Source organism: Crocodylus siamensis, chromosome 6 (assembly GCF_052110815.1).
Source record: "Crocodylus siamensis isolate JL-2025a chromosome 6, ASM5211081v1, whole genome shotgun sequence".
Classification (NCBI taxonomy): domain Eukaryota; kingdom Metazoa; phylum Chordata; order Crocodylia; family Crocodylidae; genus Crocodylus; species Crocodylus siamensis.
Window position 1 is genome coordinate 82,845,118 of NC_143400.1, and position 20,267 is coordinate 82,865,384.

The following is a 20,267-nucleotide window of genomic DNA, read 5'->3' on the forward strand; positions in this document are numbered from 1 at the left end:
TCAGTTTTTGAGGAGTTATTTCAACTGAAAAATTAATGATCATCATGATTAAGATGGTTTCCAATACAAAATCCTAAGAAAGATTTTTGTAACAATAACCATAATACTTTGTAGGTTTGTGCATCTATCACTTTTTGGTCATCAAGTTAAAGTGCTTCCAAACGTATATTATGTCTAGATATCATTTCCGTTTTACAGTATGATCAGCTGAAATATAGAGAAATCCTTGTTTCCATTGAAGTCTATTGCAAAATTCCTATTAACTCCAATAAGAAAAGCACTGGTTTGTAAGTAGAGGTGGCCAGCAATTTGTGTTAAGATAGTGGAAAATATTGTAAAGCAAATTTTTCATAAGATTGTATCAGTTTAAGGTTTTTTTTAAGGATTCCAAGGTCCAGGAGAGAACAAGAGACTCCACTCCAGTATACCTAATAACTGGGTGACCAGGACAGTCTTCTGGAATGAAAGAGATCTAAGTTCAAGTTCCTACTTTGTCTAGTTTAGACAGAGACTTGAACTTGGTCTCCTACATCCATTGTGAGCATACTGTTCACCTATATATCCTGGGGTAGACAGCTCTCATTTTTTGGGAAAACCTTCTTGGTTATGGATGAATACAAAACAACATTTTAAAATATTTTTTGTAGGGCAACGTACCTTTTTCTTGCCTTTTTCTAGTCTTAAATGACTTGCCCAGTGGCACATAGTGAGTCAGTGACAGGTAGACCAAAAAAAGTCAGGCCTGACTCCCAAGTCCCTTCTTTTGAACATCAGAAAAATAGTGCTGATTTTCACCATCTTTTCCAAGACAAGACTTCTTGAGCGCCTATACATGTGCAAAGAGGCTGCTTTGATGCAATTAATTAAGTCTGCTGCAGCTTGCTAATTACTGTGCTCCAGCAGACTCCAGCGTCATGTGTATTTGCATCTGCATGATGAAGGTTTGACAAGGTTTAGTCAAAGCACCCCGCCGTCATTTTTCAGCATGGGGATACTGACACTTGTGGTGGTCCAGGCGCTGACACTTGTGGCTCCTCCCCCACATCCCTGAGCACATCTATAAATGTCCATTATGACTAGTGGTGACCAGCTTATTGAAGCCTGATGATGACCTGACTGAATAATGGAGAGACCCAAGATCTTTAAGTAAACTGCTGGTGGTCAGCACTGGTTGGGTTTAATCAAGTGCTTTCCAAACCCTGAGTTTAGTGGGGCAGCCGCCGTAATTACACACCTGCCCATCCCAAACATAGCTAGAAACAGGGGTCTAAGAAAGATTTGCTAATTTGTCTGATTATTCAGCACAGATTAAAACTAGAGGTAGGGTCAACTTTTTGCACAAGATTTCAACATAATGCCATGCATAATGGGCTTTTGGTAGGATTCAGACCTTATGGTCACCACAATCCCTGCTTGTAAGCTTGATGCTGTTTCACTGACTTACGTTAATAAATTGTCCTTACCAGCAATGTCTTTCAATATTTCAGTGTCTTTCTTTCCTGCCACCCTGTACCATCAGTACTTTCAAAAAATAAATGCTGACATTAAACCAAGTATTCCACCAAATAAGTAGGACATATTTTTACCTACTACTTCTCTAGCTTGGTTTTAAGCATGCAGTGTCATTGACATAATTACAGAGAACTATATTCATATCACACCCAAAGATAACACATTGCAAGCTATCAAGCACATCCAGGAGAAAAACCTCAACCTCTGCATTCAATATAATATTATTATTTATTAGATGCATCTGTTGCATGTGCTCAATTATTTCAGTTAGGCAGATGATGAACTAAAAAGAATGCAAACATGGACTTTTAAAACCCTGCAGGTACCTGCTATCCAGCCATAGAGGGCTCCCTTTGTGACCCATATAATCCTCCAGTGTGGTGCCCTTGGTTAGGTGGGGATTCTAGTTCAGTTTGTAACTTTGGGGTAAAGAAGGGGGTGGGGGGCAAAGGAAAGACAAAGCAAACAGGCTGCTGAAACTCAAAACATTTTAGGAGATGCACCCAGAAAAGTCTAAAATCCAAGCTTTCATTGGTACCAGTACGACCATGGAAGTGGAGCGAAGATGCCCATGTCCAAATATGTCAAAGTTGACTTGAGAAAAACCATAAAGCTGTAATTAGCTACGAAGGAAAAAAAATCTGTGCTGGGATTTTCAAAAGCACCTTGAATATCACTGTCACTTCAATGTCCTTGTGCTCTCAGGTATTTTCCAAAATTTCACCCAAAAGCTTAGAACAAAGGTTGCATACTTTACAAAGGCAGCTTTGAAAATGAGCAGAAGGCTATTGTCTGTTAACACTGAAAACATTTAGGGGGCAATGGAAAGGGAGAAAGATTACATACCAGACATGTTCCCATTCTCATGCTTTTTTAGATGTCTGTCTAGATTGGTTTGTTGACCAAAGCACCTGTCACATAAGTGACATTTGAATGGCTTCTCCTTATTGTGGATGTTACGGACGTGCCTCTGCAGGTTAGAAGATATGCTAAAGGACCTGTCACAGTATTTGCATCTAAAAAAAATGTGTGGGAAAAAAGGGTTTATTAGTAGCTGGAAAGATAATTAGAATATAAAGTGACAGGCATCCACAAAAATTGTCCAAAACAAACCTCAGACTTCAAATTCTAACATGTTCTCCTTCTGAAACCTTTTCTTTCCTTTCTTTCCTTCTGTTTGATTTCTTTTCTTTTTAAAGATTTGATGGCAGGCATTGATTCAATCTCACTGGAACTGCATTTGATGACAAAACTGACTTAAAGTGACTTTATGCTGGGAGAACTCCACTGAATCAGATCTAATGGTGCAATTCAGTGACGTGCTGAGTAGCCTTAACTTCCATTGCTGACTCTAGAAGATGCTCAGCACCTTACAGACTTAGGCCCTAGAGGCATTCAGCATCTTTTTATGACCATTCTCAGTATTCGATTAATTATGCTGTCCTTATACAGGTAAAATTCCCCTAAAATAAGAAGGCGTTTTACTTGAACACCTGCAAGTTTAGGCTGTTATCATTTAGGTGTTATCCACACAGCTGATGTTTCAATTTCAGTCTACCTTAGGCTCTTAAAAATTTAAGTACTGCATTTAAGAAGGAGCATATTTCAGATTTAATTGCATAAAATTAGTTAGGGTAATTGATTCCCATTTTTTGAAGTACTGCATGCAAAACTGAGTAGTTTGAAAACAGTAGAGCAATAACTGTTGTTTCATGTGCTGCCAATACAATACAATTAAACAGTTTTAGGAGGGAAAAAAAACATGAAACAAATTCCTTCTAATGTTCAAATAAGGTAAAAAGGCCATTTTTTCTATTCAAAATTATACTGTGTGATTAAATCTTTTCTTGGGGAATTAGCTTGCTTGATTGCTAATCCCAGAGGAAATTCGGTTATCTTCCAAAACTGAGCAATAAACAATCCAAATCTTTAATACTGTGCCAATGTGAGTAGTTTAGTCTATCACTCTGGTACCAGAGGCATCAATTTTCATACTCTGTAGTGATTTGGAGTCCCTAAAGCCTTTACTGTATTGCTCTTTAAGCCATTACTAAGACATACTATAACTATTCCAAACTCTCTTGCTGGCAACTAGCCAACACTCTTCATCACTCCAGTTGTTCAATCTTCTCCTCTGCTTCAAAACACCTCTCTCACACTAGCAATGATGTCAATTTTTTCAGTGCAGAAATTGTCCACTTTGCCACTAATTGTTTCTGGCTTTTATGTAGTGGACAAGCAAAACATGCTTCAAGATACCTCTTTAGTCATGGATAAAATTTGACATGAATCCTATTTCCCCAAGAGATTCCCAGGGAGGAAAAAAAGGTTTCATTACAAACAAGGAACTTTTTCTGCTCTTTTCAGGTTATAAAATTTACAAATTGGTTTTATTGAAAAATGAACTGGCTTCATTCCAACTGATTTTCAATGACTATTTCATTTTCAATAAACTAAAGCTTCAGTTATTTCTATATGTGCATAACTACCACATGTTTGTCAACAAGGGGGAAACGGAGATATAGTTTGGGTAATTTAACACTTTCAAAAGAATTCCTATTAGACCAGAAATAAATTAGTATAATCAAAGCTTTGAAACCATGCTGTTTTGAAAATCAGTAGAACGTAAAGAGCATCTGAATTAAGTATATTGTTAAATACTTAAAAAGTACTGTTGTTGAGCTTCTTTAATATTTTCAAAAGGGTGAAAGTGATTTAGGTGCATGAGTTCCAAGGGACTTGATGCTGTTAACTTGGTCACTTTTGAAAATTCCATCCTTAAAAGTCAGGTTTTTCTCCAGCTCCCAACGCTGGACTCACTCTTTTACTAATGACATCAACAAAGCAGTATTATGCCAACGCTGAGTGCTTTTGAAAATCCCACCTAGTATATCTCTAACAACCTACTACTACTAATGGCCTGCACCCCTTAGATACCCACTGCAGTCACTGGAAAGTGTGACTCTCAGTTCCTGGTAGAAGAGGATTTCATTTTTTGGGGATTCAATTATTGTGGGTGTGTTCTGAAATAATAATGTTATCCTGGATTTCTACTGTAATTTGTATCCCACCAGCCTTCAAATCCAAAACTGCCAAAACTGCCACGTGAGATATACAGGCATGTGAGGTGGGGCTGGGATTTGGGAAGGAAGTTGTTGCTGTAGTGTTATAATTGTTTTTTCACCTCAAATATTTTCCAAGCTATGACCAAAATCTCTCCTTGCCCCTTTAGGCAAGTATGTCCAAAACACTATATAACTGCGTGTGATACATCTGTCTCTGGAGTGGAGTGTCTAGATCAGGACAAAGAGTGTAGGGTTTTTATTCTGGTTTATTTTCTAAATATGTTAGCTAACGCATTTCACATTTCTCGTATACAAAGAGGAAATAACAAATGTCCCATATCAGCACAAACATTGTGCACACAAACCAACAGACAATATTGTGAGCAAAACTATAAACATTTCCTAATAATAATAATGCCAGTGTGATACGTTTCACTTAGGCAGACGAGTTTCTATAAATTTCAATTGAAATCCCCAAGCACTTCATAGGCAGACTACTCCTCATAGCCCTCCTGTCTGTAATACCACCTATTGTTTTGCAAACAGAGGAACTGAGTCAGAGAGATTTCCAAAGGCACCTTGACAAGTACACAATTCCCATTGAAATTAATAGAGTTCTCCAAACCCCCTGAGGCAGCTTTAAAAAAATCTCTTCTCAATCACATTGAGGACTTGATCCAAAATCTATTGAAATCCATGGAAAGATTCCTGTTAATTTCAATGGGTTTGTAATGAATCACAGGTAGAACTGGAAACAAAGCACAGAAATACTGAATTCCCGTGTTCCTGCTTTAACCACTATGCCCCATACTTTAACCACTGCATTATGCTCATGACTACAAACACAGGGAAGGGTTTATTGTACCTGTAGGGCTGTTCTCCAGTGTGCGTCCTCAGGTGACGTGTTAGGTTTGCAGATCTTGGGAAAATCTTACCACAGTATCTGTGATTAGAAAATAGTTTATAAGACAGAATAACCACAGCTGACTTCATTTCACTTTGAGCTGCAATCGTGAACCAGATGTACAGCCTTAATTTAATAAATCCTGTATGGTATTGGTATTTCTTTGGCATTTAAAAATTTCAATCAAGGCATCCAACAAATATAAATAACCTTATGAATGAAGCCTGAATTGCTGAAACTGGCTGGAATTTCTTGTGCATACGCAAGCAATTTATGAAAACAGACTTAGTTTTAATGACTGTCCAAAAATTCTAAACTTATTAATTCCATATCTGTCACGTTCATGTTTTCGAAGCATGAAAATCTGCTATTAAAGGCTGGGAATTCTGGTTTGATGTAAGCAGACTTCAAATCTTTCAACTCATTCTACGTGTCAGCAAATGTGACATCATTCTGTGCACTGAATAGGATCAGCTCAGACAAGATGCAAAGACCTAATCCATCAAGGTATGTTTCTATAACAACTTGTCTTGAAAGAAGGTGGCATGTTTTCAAAAAGATCAGATAAACTGATATGCCAAAGTCAAAAGCCAGAACATTCTGGAGATGGTATAAGAACTTAAATGCTGCAATTTGAAAATCATTCTTTCAATTCCCTGAGAGCTATAACAACAATAAAACCCCACTAGTACTCCTTAGTAATGTGCCAAAAAACAGCATGATTGGAATAGTTACATTAAGCAACTTCAGCCCTGTCTTGCATGGCAATAAGTGCTTTCCACTCCCCATGAAGTTAATATGAAATATAGTCACAGTATACGAGAGAGACTTTCTAAGTTTTTCAGCATTAAACCCTCTATTTTTAATGTGCAATTTATTATTTTATACTAAGACATACCAAACAGATCCACGAGTCAGATCCTGCTCTCTTTTACAAGACTCCTATTCATTTCAATCATACTCGCAATGACTGCTAAGATATCACTTTCGTTAAGGTGGGACATATATGTTTTAATAATTCATATACTTTCTGAAATATCTCTTTTGAAAGTAAAGGCAGAGGTCTGAGAAAAACAGTCCTGTAGCTTATGAACAGAAAAAATTAATAATGAAAGCACAATTATTAGTAACAAGGTGATGAGGCAATATGGAAACACGCTTGTTTTTGTAATGTTTTCAGCCTCATTCATCAAACTAGGATGATATAAGACAAATTCCTTGTACGATAACAAAAAACAAAACACAGTTTCCATGTTTCACTGGCTAAAGGGCACTTTGAAATCTTATAGACCTACCATGATTTCTATTAATCATCCAATCAGGAGTAATTTCCAAAGTAAACAGTAGACCCTTTTGAAAGCAGAAAGATGTTAGGAAAGCCTGTCATGATTAGTTTTGCAATTACCTGCAGGTATAGCGTTCCTTGCCCTTTCTGAGAAGGTTTTCTGGGAGGGCACTTGGAGGGGCTCTGAAGTTGAACATGGACGGGACAGATTGTATGAGTTCACTGGCTTCTGGTTTCAGGGCGCTAAAACTCTCTAGCTTTTCGGCCATGTTTTCGATAGCTGACATCTGTAAAAGAAAAACAAACATCACAGCGAAGTCATTTTTTCTGCAAAGATAATCTTGAATGCAAAGTGTGCCATTAAAAAAATGATTGTGTGTAATAATGGTTGAAGAAAACTATTTTTTCTAGCCAAGTAGGACAAAAAAATGGTGAACTGTGTTACTAAAGTTTTAATAATGTAAATGCCTTCTGTTGACTGTAAATCACTCAGCAGCTGTGCAGATGCTGATAGTACATGATAAAGCCTGTTCATCTAGCAGCTCATGTTTCCTAATCTCCATACGTGCTAACAAATAATGCCATGCAGTTTGAAACTCATTGGAGTGAATGTTTATCAAACTATTTCTATTCAAATTCTAATTAATTGATGGCCTTTTTTATTTTTTTGCATGTTAGAGTCTTACACTTTTCTGCTACAGTAATATTATTGTTGCAAGTCTTATAACTTGAAAACTCTGCATAAGGAAAATTCTAGACTCTGAATTGTGCCAGGGAAAATAATAAGATATCTCCACTTAAATCAGATGGTAGAGGTTACATCCTGTTTCTAATTAAATCAACCTGGGATTTGCCAGGGATTTCAGTGGGAACAGGATTTGACCCTATATGCACCTACTACAAAAATACGATCCAAAATGATCTTTTGGAGAAAGTGGCTCTTACAGTAAAGTATCTGTAGCAGGTGGAGGGAAGTGCTGCGGAAGATGATGAACTGAATTTGGTTCTGAGTTGCATGTTATAAAGCTGGAGTTCCACCGAATCTCCCTGACTTCACTCCAGTCTAAACAAGGGCAACGCTTGGCTCAGACTGCAGGCGCATACACGCCTGAAATATCACTTACCCTTCAACAGCAACTGATACCTACTGTGATCTCTTATCAATCTTTACTTCTTTTTCCTGTTTGTTTTGAACTACTTTTGGATTTCCCGCCCGCCCCCCCTTTAGTGTTAGCTCATCTTCTCATACACTGGCTGGTGTGATGATCCCAACTCTATCCATTAAACATACACTAATGTTTGCCAAGATTTTGGAAAATCCCCAAATTACTCTGAATCATTAGCCACTTGCAAAAATTTTGGCAATAGTGCACAGCTTGAAGTGATTGCCATAGAACATTTTGGCATTTGAACCCTGAGCGAGAGTGATAGATTTTAACCCTCTTTCCATGAATTCTCCCTTCTCTCTCCTAATGTGGTAATTCCACTGACTTCAGAGGAAATGCTACTGATTTACATTGGAGCAAGGAAGAGGAGAATGTGGCTCACTGTGTAAGAGGAGACTATTTTCCATTATGCACTACTGTATTAATAAAGTTATATTCAAGAAACAGAATATTTTTGTGTCACATTCTCTAAGGTCTATGAAGAGACTGGTTTGATTCTGATGGTTTTGTTACCAAAAAAAAATATTGCCTGCTTGTTTTTTGAAATGACTATTCATGTTCTGGTTAGCTCTGGGTTTGAGGGGTTTTTTCCCTTTAGCCTGTAGCCTGCCCTCTCATTTCATGCTCAGACTCCTAATGCTCACTACAAATTGCAATGTACAGGGTAGCACTGCCAATTTGCCAAATGTCTTTCATCAAACATGGTGCAAAAAAATCTCAGAGGGAAGTCAAGATACATTTACTTGTCAGGCGACAAATGTGAAAGCATTGGGAGGCAGTAGGGGCTGTAAGCTCTGGGGTTTGATTCATAATCACTCAGCTGCTAAAACATTCTCCACAGATGCAAGTGGACAGCACATTTGTCAATATGAAGGATTTTGACATGTACTGATCACAGGCCTGAGATATGTAATGATGATGCTGCTGGGATAGGAGGTAATTCTGTCCCAGCAGAGCAATGTCATTATCAAGCCATACAGCTCGACATTACCATATATTTATTTTTATAACGTTTCATATTGTTCTTTACTCAGGATCAATTCTTAAAATTTTTATGATACCGTTTCTGCTGCCTTTAATTCCTTCTAATTGTTCCCGACAAGAAATCATTCTGATATTTTACTATTGCGAAGAATAAATGGCTTGAATGAAAAATGACCTTTGGCCTTCAGGCTGATCAGCAGTGACAAGACACTGCATGGGTTACGATAGCACATATTTATGGTGAAGAATAATAAGTAAATTGTGACGATAATAAATGTTTTATTTATGTATATTTAATATTCAAGTCAGTTTCATTATCTAGTGGTTTTAAATCATTTTTGGATCACCATTTTTCACGTGCATGGCTCCTTCCAGTAATATATTAAAGAAACTGTTTTCCCCTTCACATTTAAAATGGCTTAGTCATGCTTATTATCATTATATTATGTTCAGCCTTGTCATCTGATTCTGCACTGTCCTACAACGTAGCTGCATGAATGGCAGCAAAATTACCCTATCTACACACTTAGCAGGAAGTCAAAATGACGTCCTTAGTTTCTTAACTATAGAAAGTGAAAGTACATCCAATTATTTTAAAGGCAAGGGTTGCTTTTAAAACTATGTGCTCAGCTGGAGTAATTACTATTACTTATTTTTCAAGAATGATCATTGTTGTTACCTTACATGGTTTCTGTGCCTTACAAACCACACACAGCAGCAAGAGACAAAATTACATCTCTGGGACTACATTCCTGGTGTGTGTAAACCAATGCAGCACTACTGAGGTCAGTAGAATTCAATCAGTTTAGCAGCAGATGTGGCTCCCAGTAACCAAAAAATGGTACATTTTTAAGGATAATAATGGCTGAATGAAAATGAGTGGCTTTTTTCTTTTCCTATGCTTCACAGGCAGCCAGCCCTGAAATAAAACTGGGATAAAAGTGAGGGAATAGGAAGCTCTTAGCCTCTTCCTTGCCTGTTATGCGCACACTTTTTGCCCATTTGTAGTCCCTCTACTCATTGCAGAGAACCACTAGAGCAACATAAAAGCTACCAGTGGACCTTTCCTTTCATCTTCTTAATGCTTGCTGTGGTAGAACTTTGCCTTAGCTAGGAAGAAGGGTCATAGTTTCCACACCAGAGCAGATGCTCCCAGATCAACAATAACAAAAATACAGATCCCTTTAATAAGGTGGAATTGAGGGTTAGAGGACTCAACAACAACCTAAGAGGAAGAAATCTTTACCAGGAGTGTTTCAGTTATCAAAGAACCAGCCATTACAAGAAACTCGGGAAATTCAGAGCTGTAGTTAAACTTCGAGGCAATATTTGAAAGCACAACAGTACTGGGAAGGAGAGTACAGCCCATTTCCTACTAATGTCAAAAAGTCTTTGGGTCCCTAGCTGATCTACAGAAGTTGGCTCACAGCCCTTTCTTAGCTGTTCCTCTAGACTCCATACTTTGATTCCTTCCTAGCTTTGCTTCCCTGCAGAGCTTATTAAGGCTTTAGGACTAGTGCCCCATAACATCTGTAGGCACCAGAAGTTCCTGAAGTTCTATGTTCTGAAGTGGAAATTACCTGTGCAAGCACCTGAGAGCAAAATCAGGCTTGGCATATAAAATGAATCTCAAACTTATCTATGGAGATGCTACTTTGATGAGTGATGTGGCAGCAGAACTACTTAACATCAGCAAGAGCTTGAACATCAGTATGAGCACCACCCTAGTAGGCTAGGTAAATGTTTGTTGAAATACAATTGTTTCCTCGGGCCTCTGGTTTCAAATCCAAAATCTCTCACTACTGGGATGTCTTCAGCTACTATCCTGTGGCTACCTACAGTGAAGAGCCAAATCTGGCTCAAGGAAGGAGAATCCCTCCCAGAAATATCAGGAGAGCATGCTTAACTGCTCCAACTGTTTGAACAGTATAATGCACTTCCTTCTCTGCAACTGGGGGTCTCCTCCAGAGCTCAGTGAATTCAATAGGAACATTTCCAATGACTCAATAGGCTGTGGATCAGGTCCTTGGCCATGTACACTGACCTGTATGAAAGTGAAGCAAGGCCCCACACCTTCTACATTTTTATAGTGACTTACCCCCAGTTTGGGTTAGGAATGAACAGTCCATGTGTTTTAAGAAGCAGACAGGCTATGATTATTAGGGCTGTGCGAAGCTTCGGTCTCTGATTTGATTTGGTGGAGATTCGACTTGATTCGGCGGCTGAATCTCCAAATCAGAATTGAATCAGAGGCCCCTTTAATCTCTCTGAACTGAATCAGAAACCCTCCAAATCAATTCAGAGAGATTCGACGATTCGGACATAGACAAAGCGTTATATGTTTTTTCTACATACCTCTAGGTAGCAGGGGCTCATGAGTGCTGCGATGCTGAGGCAGATGAAGCATCCTACAGAAGCATGGGGGGATCCCCAGCATGCTCGGCAGCAGACTCAGAAGTGGACAAGAAGCACTGCCAATCCAATTCCAGGTCCGCAGGGGAGTGTGCTGCCCCCCCAACCCATGCCCCATTGGCTCGGTGACTGGTGCTTCCTGGGTCAAGAGAGCACCCACGGGTCCTCCTGCAGCTGACTGCTGAGCTAGGGAGCACGCGGGGGGACCCCCCAGCACGCTCCCTAGCAGACCCGGAAGTGGACCGGGAGCGCTTCTGGTCCACTTCCAGGTTCGCCACTGAGCACGTGGAGGCCCCACTGCACTCCTATGAGATACTCCATCTGCCCAGTATCGCAGCGATCATGAGCCGCGCTGGTACCTCAAGGTATGTAGAAAAAACATTTAAAGCTGTGTCTATGTCCAAACCACTGATTCTCCGAATCAGCACTGAATCTTCAGATTCAGCCAAACTGAATCAGGGACAGTGATCCAAATCAACTAATTGAATCACTGTCCCTGATTCGGGCCGAATTCAATTCCGAATCAAGTAGGGTCCATCTCATACACCTCTAGAGATTATACCTGGCCAAGGCATGGTGGTGCTGTTCTAGGGAATGGAGGACACAGTCTGGCCCTTAATGTTGAATTAGTGTAACTTATATGTTCATGGAAAAAGTTAGCTGAGGAGGTAAGAGAGTGAGAAGATTGCATTACATATTTTGCATAAAGTTATTGCCTTACGGACAAGTAACGTCTGCTCCTAATCTGAGATCGGTGAATGACAGTATTTTATATGGAACAGTAACTTTTGATTTACATATATAAGAGTTGTTGATTCTATCTGCGTCCAGATGTCTGGAAGAGGAAGCAGTTTTACCCCCACCTCTCTCCTGGTCCCTAAGAGGCTATTAACCTCATACTGACGCAAACCAATATGTAGTCACAATTCCCCAGCTCAGACTCAAAAATGCAGACATTACCATAATCGGATAAAACAAGTATTTATAAACATTTCAACAGGCAAGATATCATCAACAACGGCCTCAAACATTTGTCTTAAAATTTATTAACCAGCAGCAGAAAATCAGTGACATAAATAAAGTGAGATTTATTTATAAAATAAAAAGATAGCATGATGGTATGAAATGATCTAGCAGACAATGTCATGTATTACATGACCTAATGTTTTACAAATTAGACTCTTTCACTGTTATTATCATAAAAACAACTGACTTTATAGGCATAACTCATGGGAAAAGTTTGCACAAATGTTTGTTTTCTATTTTTACTTGTGTTATTTCAAGAAATCTCAAAATCCTGGCTATTAAAGTTCAACATTTCTTCCTCCCCACTCCAAATTACAATAATTTCTTTACAAATCAGGACTCCTGCTAAATGTATCTGCAATCCTGTAAAACTGATAATATTCAGGGCAAAAGAACTTTACATAATTACATTCATGACCAAGAGACCTATTGCATATGGTTGAATTACAACCATGAATTGCATACAGTTGTGGAGTAGCAAGAAAAGGACATAATTTGTTCTCTTTAGCACCAGTACAAATACAAAGGAACTCCACTGACTTGATGGAGCTGGTCTGGATTTGACCTGGTGTTCTGGGGAGTGAACCTTGGCCTACAATAAATGCATGAAAGGAAAAAATGTGGATAAGCATCAAAAAATGTACCTTTTAATTTATTTGGACAGTAATCTTAATTATTATAATTCTTCATAATGTCATTGCAAATGAAGTCTCAGGTCACTTACCCATACCAATCTACTATTAGATCTTTAGGGAGGGTTGTGACTAGAGTACCAATTTCTGGGACAGATTATAAAATGTGCAGAGTGAATACACTATGATCCTTTTACAAGAGGGAGTTTCCAATTGATCTGAACTATAGGATTCTTGTCAGAGAGTGAAAAACAATTTAAACTAATCTTAAAATAAATGACCCAGTATACCAAGAATTGATATATGAAGGCTCAAGTGACACATTCAAACCCTTCAAGATGGAGATAAAAACCATCCATGAATCAGCAACTTGCTCCAGTCAGTTTAGTGATATGCTTCTATTTCATATTGTAATGCAGCTGTTCAAGCAGCATCGTGGCCAAAGGACAAAAAAAAGTCTGGATTATGTAAATTTTAGGACCAAGCCAACATCCGGGAATGTAGCTGGAAGAGATAGCATGTACTGTGTTTTTCTACTGCATAATTATCCAAACACAGCGCTGCTATTTTAAAAGTGCAGCAGATCCAGAGTGCATCACAAGAATCACCGAATCTCTTCAAAATGGCACTATTTTAATTCACTTGATTAAGAAGGCAATGTTTGGGACCACCTCTGATGATTTCAAATTTTGTCATCTTCTTTTATTTTACACCTATTTACTGCCTGCAGCTCATTTAGAATTCAGAAGGGAACATGTTTAACAATTTCCATGTAAGTTGTTTCTCCTATATTAAATAATCCTGGTGTACTCATCTCTGTGAATGGGGCCAGAACACGGCCTTCAAAGGAGGGTTCCAGTTCTAAAAGATGACTTAAGTGACATGCAGAACTTGTACTGGACCTCCGCATATGATGTGAATCCCATCAGCACTATCCACTGATCATAAAAAAGCTGAATCCCATCAGCACTGTCCACTGATCATAAAAAAGCATTCACTTTATAATTAGACTCTGACCCAATTCCCATTGCATCCTATCTACTTGAATGGGAGTTACACCAGTTCCTGTCAAGTCAAGTCAAGTCAGCCCCGAGGCCGCTCCAAGACATTGGAGCACTTTAGATGCTCCGCATCATTGGTGATTCTTCATTCAAAGTGGCCTGATGGCACTCATCTCCTCTCCAGTTACAGATGGCTTTTGGCTCACAGGAAGCTCATCTGCCCTTTAATGGGTCTTGTTTTTAGCCATGCTGGGTGTCCATACACCCTCCCCACCCAAGCTAGCCCAGGTGGGGGCACGAGTTTAGTTGTCAACAACCCGGCCATGGAACAGGCTGTGCTGGTTTACACGTACCAAGAAAGGCAAACCAAGAAAGGCCTGACCTGACAGGGACATCAAAGTAGCATTTTTTCATCTGAACATCGCAATGCACTTAATGAAAGTGAGTAAACATTATTATCTTCTTTTTACAGATGAGAAATAGAGGGATCAAAAGTCAGGTTTATGTAAAGGAAGATCAAGGTCCATCAGCTTGAGGAATGTAAATGAGTATTGGGTCATCTAAGTACATCGGTGCATATGCAAATGCCTTTTTCAGCACAACTGAGCTTGTCCTGTGCATAAAGTAGGTATGAAAAAGTATGTACAGGTCTTCCACATTTTATGAGACATCTGTCCTCAGCTTTTTGAAATGACCAAGAGTTACATAGGGTATGCACTGCAATGTAGAGATGCCCAGTCTAGCTCTGAGCAAAGTAGTATAGGTATCAGAAGCAATATAGCCATTTTAGTGCTGCATTCCACCGAGGCTAACTAGCCCAGCTTCTCAGGGGTGCATCTACACATGAATATTAATGTGATGCAATAAACTCCAGAGTAGTTCATGCCTGAGTTTACTGTTTCCATTCATAGCATTTACATGTGCGCCTGGAACTGCAGCACGTTGAGCTAGGGAGGTGCAGCCCCAACTGGTAGAGGTGAGGGGGGTCGGCCTGCCAGCCCAGAGCTGCTCTGACCCAGCTCAACATGCTGAGCAGTGGCTGGCTGGGGCACGAGGGTTGGCAGGCAGCCCCTCACTTTAGTACCTTCATGCCCCAGCCAGCCCTAGTCACCATCTACATGTACGTTGATCTGAAGTAAATAACTTCACTGTAAGATGGTACTTGTATCCGGCAGTAACAGCCTACGCTGGAGTGAGTTAGTTTACTCCAGCCTAATAGCACCACACGTGTAGATTGGGACACTTTACTGTGGAGCTAATTAGACAATTCCACAGTAAATGTATCATGTAGATGCCCCCAGGGAGCACTAACCCAGTGACTTGGTCAGAGCAAGCTCAGGCATGTAGATAATACCTCCACAGTGAAGACATGATTGAGTCATAAATAGACTCTTGGTCTCCTAAGTCACCTTGTGCCACTGCTACTTGTCCCTGGGAAACGCCCATGCCATACACTCTCTGGCACGTGGCAGGTTACCCTGGATGGGGTAGAGGAGGCTGGGACCAGCAACTCTGCTTGCCCCAGCAGCCTTATCTGGGGTCCTGGGGGCCTCCTGAGGCTGAAGCCATGGCAGGAAGCCTGGCCAGTAGCCGGAGCATGGCTCTGACCAACCAGACTCCAGTTTTGGGCAGAGCACACAGTGGCCACATACGCCATCCCGCTTTTTTTTGGCATGGGTTTTTTGACCCTGGGATCTCCTGGGGTAAAAGAAAAATCCTGCACTGCGAGGTAGCAGCGCAGGGAATGCCTGCATGTACGGTGTGTGGCCCTGCAAACTGGTCTGCAGCACCACATACCGCTCATCTGGATGCAGTCTGGGAGTTTATGCTCCATCTAAATTAAGTCAGCCATTTTCGCACCCCCTCCCCACAACCCTATACTTCAGTCACCAAAATTCACGGCAATGTTGAGCATCCACACCATTTATGTGATTCACATGCACATGGATAGTAGACTTGATAGATAATACCTTGCCTTTAGTCACACCCTGCTATAAACCTTTTGCTATCTCCAAGAGGGCATGCCCTGCAGTTTGGGACACGCTACCAGAAGCCATGACTTTGGGAGAGTTATATGACTGGTATTTATTGGCTATTACCACTGCTACAGTTATCAGATTAATAATAAAACAATTAGTTATTTGTGGGGGTGGAAGGAAGGGACATAGAAAAGTAACAGCTGTGGCTTGATTCCTACAAAGAAGAAAATTGGATTTCTACTTAGAATAATAAATTAAAGGAATATTTTGCCTAATTTCACTGCACAAGTGCAAAAATGCAGCTCCTGTTCACACTACTGGGAGTAACATTTGTACAGTTGAAAGAAGAATATAATCCAGAGGCTACTAATCAATGCACCTGTACTTATAATACTAACTTGTGAATTTAGGCTCTCCAGGGGTATCTACCACCTAGCTCCTTTTGAAATCAGTGTGAGTTGGGTACCTAAACACCTCAGAGGATACAGATAGTTTATCTGATAAACCTACTGTAATATAGGTAAAATTTGAGGACTAAAACTTTCACTGCAATTGCTGAGACATATATCTTGCAGTTATAAATATAACCAAAGGGCCACCTTTTGAAGTCCTTACTTAGGCAAAGCTCCCATTGCCTTCATAAATAAAGACTAAGGGATTAAGTGAAAAAAGCCAGTTTTACATAACAGGCTATTATCTACTACAGCTATGACATTTTATAGGAAAGTACGTGACATACTCCATAACTGTGTAGCAAGTTATCTTTCACATTATATTTTTATGCAATTTATACTACAATGTTTAAATAAAAAATATAAGCAATAAACTTACCCAAGTTCTTTGATCAGGCAATTGGAACTGGGAGCAAAATTGAAACAAAAACAACACATTATTCCTGCGTTGGTACCTTCATTGTAATCAATCTATAGTGAACTTAGCTAAGATTTTAGGCTGGGTGGATTGCTTGCTCTGGGACACATTCTATCTAAAATGCAATCCTTATAGTGGCAATTTACTGCAAAACTGTGGCCAACTAACTTTATCTGGTACAGATTTAGAGTTGTTGACTCTGAGGGGAGTTTTGCCCAAGCAGGGACTGAGTAAAGACTAGAGAATTTGTGAGCTTCTTTCTATCCAGTCCAAAGCCTAACAGGTCTAGAAGCCAATCTGATAGTTCTTACATTATTTAATAACAAGGATGCAAACTAAATCCTGTCTTGCTCAAATAAGAAACTTTAGGCAACATATTTAACTACACAGCAAAGAACTTGTTGAAGACACAAATGTGTGAATTTATTTGACAGTTATCTTACAGCAATACATTTAGCTTACCAGTAGAAAAATGAAAGCATCTGCTAAACCTACAAGCACTCTAATAACTGGGTTAACAATGGGCATAATACCAAAGAAGGTTATTCTGCGAGCCTGGCTAAATACTGGGCTCAATTCCATTGCATTCAGGGAAGTGATTTCCACTGATGTCAATAAGAGAGAATAAGTTATCTCTTGCTGGCATGAGGGACAGTATAATGACATTTTTATTTTCACTTGCATGTTTAAAATTGCATGTTATATTCAGGCTTCATGTCACTCCACATCTTATGAGTTAAACCATCATCTTAAATACCTAGATAAACAAAAAAAAATTGCCAATCTCTTGCACTATCCGCCTCTGTAGAAAACGGTATGAATTGCTGTGAAACAAAAATGTATTTACTTCACTGAGTATTTTATAGAAATGCTGTAAGAGAGTTCAGTGATTAAAAGAAATACAAATCACAATGATGGTGGCAGCCAGTGCAACTGCTATGACCCAGGAATTTCATCTTAAGAAATTACCATTGCATAGCAGTGATAAAGTAGGGTATGTAGAAATGGTCATTTCCTAGTGTATCTCAGACATAGTATAGAAGGATACTTCTTAAGAATAAGGAATACTTCATACTTTTCAGTGATTCTCATTCAAGGCAAAATGGAAAATAGCAGATAGACTAATGACATTCTCACACAAAGCTGAGATTCACAGGACCAACTGGTCTTGGCGTATGCCCTTCCCTTCAGGAAGCCAGGAATCCTATCTTACTTACCACCTTGCCTCTGACTTGTTCCCTACCAGCTACACTGCTACACCCTTTCTGCAGTGTGGGAAAACCCCGTATTGAACGCTGAATATAATGTCACACTTGTGCCTTTCATTTTAGAGAAAGGAACAAGGATACAAACCTTCCCCTGAAGCCTTTACAGTCTGCATCACTAAAACCCAGAACATGAAGCTGAGCAAAAGGAAGGGACAGAGAAAGCAGAGGCACAGTTTAAATTCTGCAAACATAACGTGAAGCGGACTATTTATTGGCTGTGAGAATTACAAGGGACCTGGTCATCTAGAAGAAAGGCTGCCTCGCCTTGACTTAGCATGTTCCAAAGTCCTCCCATAGCCATAAAGATATCTCGCACTGCAACCATGGAGGAGCAAGAACTGGTGAAGGGAGAGAAGAGATGCAACTATAACTGCTTCCTTTGCTCTCTGCGCAGCTCCTGTTCCTCCATTTTAATGGCTTTGCTGGGGGAGGAAGGTTGCTCCTTATCACACCACATGAGGGAGAAATGTGTTCATCCCATTATAACTAAAACATTTGCAAAGGAAGATTGTTTTTTCTATTGCTATAAATGGATACACTGCCACTGGCTCCCTATAATAAAATACTAAGGGTTACATCCCAGTCTCATTTAAGTTAATGGAAAAAATCCTGCTGACTTCAGCAGGCCAAACTTTTTACTCAAAATGCCTTACTTATCCTTTCTTGAAATCCTCTTGCCTTAGAGAGCCCTCCTCTTTCCATCACATGTGTTATTTATTTAGATTTATACCACATATAAAAAGGATTCATTCCAAGCACCGGGCACACTTGACAACCCCTTAAAAATACATTCATATGTAAATAGACTTCATTATTTGCCCACAGACAGTACTACCCAGCAGCATCATAAATCTCATGAAAATGTAATAAACCCTTCATACAAAATGCCTTACCCCTTCCCACTAAGGTACACACCTTACACTGGCTGAGGATCTTGCTGTAACACAAAACACTTAGTGTAATCTGGCAGGCAACACAGCACCTGGAATATCTTCTTAAATGTGTTTCAGCTAAGTGTGAGGCTCTGTAACTGCTCTGTTTAAGAAACAAGCCCTAGAAAATACATGCCTAAACTGCATTTGCAACACCACAAAGTCCCAACAGACCTGAGCTGTCTTTATTCACTATCTCAGTAAAAACCAGTACAGGCTGAAGAAGAAGAGACAGCTACAGCCTTTTAATAAAACATTCTGAACACAATTTGTTAGCTGAATCCTTCTTTCACTGCCACCAATGTAAAACCATACTAGCTTTTCACTTAAGTGGAGCTAATCTGGATTGATACCATTATGGTCAGGAGCAGGATTTGGCCTTCTCGCTATGTTTATATTTTCTTAGTATAATCTGCTATGAAACAGGAGTACTTCCAAAAAGAGATGAAAATATTGCCTGGCTTCTTCCCCTTTTTGGTAAATGTAGTAGCTCAGTGTCTGGTACTGAAATGCTAATAGTTAATGTTCTTACTTTAATACTTCACTAATCTTTCCCTTCCTCTAGCAGCAGGACATGGGGAAGGGATCTTTCATCCTTCTCCAGCCATGCAAAAAACACTCTACTTACATATCAGTGCTAATGAATGGTTCTACACAGATGCCAAAACACCCCATGCTTTAGTACCTGATCTTCACAATGTAGGGGACACACATAACCACTCTGATCCTCCTTTTACAGATGCTAAACCAGAGTAGATTGCTTTCACAACCTACCCAAGAGTGAGTAGAAACAGAGACAGGAATTCTTGGCTCCTTGTCCTCTGCTCAGATCACTAAAGGGAGGTGAATTCAGCCAACCCCTGTCAGGATGCACACCAGCGGTACAAGACTGCAGATAATGCAGTCTTTAACTTTTTCTGTGGCACATACAGACATGTGGAGTTGCACAGTCTTAAAGACAGGTCCGCTGTTTTCTATGGCATATCTAATGAGCGGCAGAATGAAACATTAAGTATACTGTAAGAAAAGCTACGCAAGTGCCTCATCACATTATGTCAGCTGAACATCTAAAGGCTTGGAAGTGGACAGATTGCAAGTGCACAGTAGGGCAATCTACAAATTTACTGAAACCATAGAGCTGACAACCTGATATTGGAGGATGTGTACTGCATTACTCCTGGCCCCACCCAAGATACAGATACATAAGCTTTTCTCATTTGTGCCCACTTTC

General features: G+C 39.7%; 1 protein-coding gene across 7 annotated transcripts in view; it reads right to left on the minus strand.

Moving 5' to 3' along the window:
* The window catches only part of MECOM (MDS1 and EVI1 complex locus), a 486,259-nt gene that overhangs the window by 9,805 nt on the left and 456,187 nt on the right, over positions 1-20,267 (minus strand). For 4 of the 7 annotated variants that reach the window (XM_090051047.1, XM_090051046.1, XM_090051052.1 and 1 more), the window contains 4 exons: positions 16,798-16,824; positions 6,887-7,053; positions 5,443-5,520; positions 2,359-2,528 (listed from right to left, as the gene is read on the minus strand). In XM_090051047.1, the coding sequence (XP_089907173.1) occupies positions 2,359-2,528; positions 5,443-5,520; positions 6,887-7,053; positions 16,798-16,824 (442 nt within the window). The remainder of the gene's footprint in view (positions 1-2,358; positions 2,529-5,442; positions 5,521-6,886; positions 7,054-16,797; positions 16,825-20,267) is intronic. The other 3 variants (XM_090051053.1, XM_090051049.1, XM_090051048.1) reach the window with 1 other exon arrangement.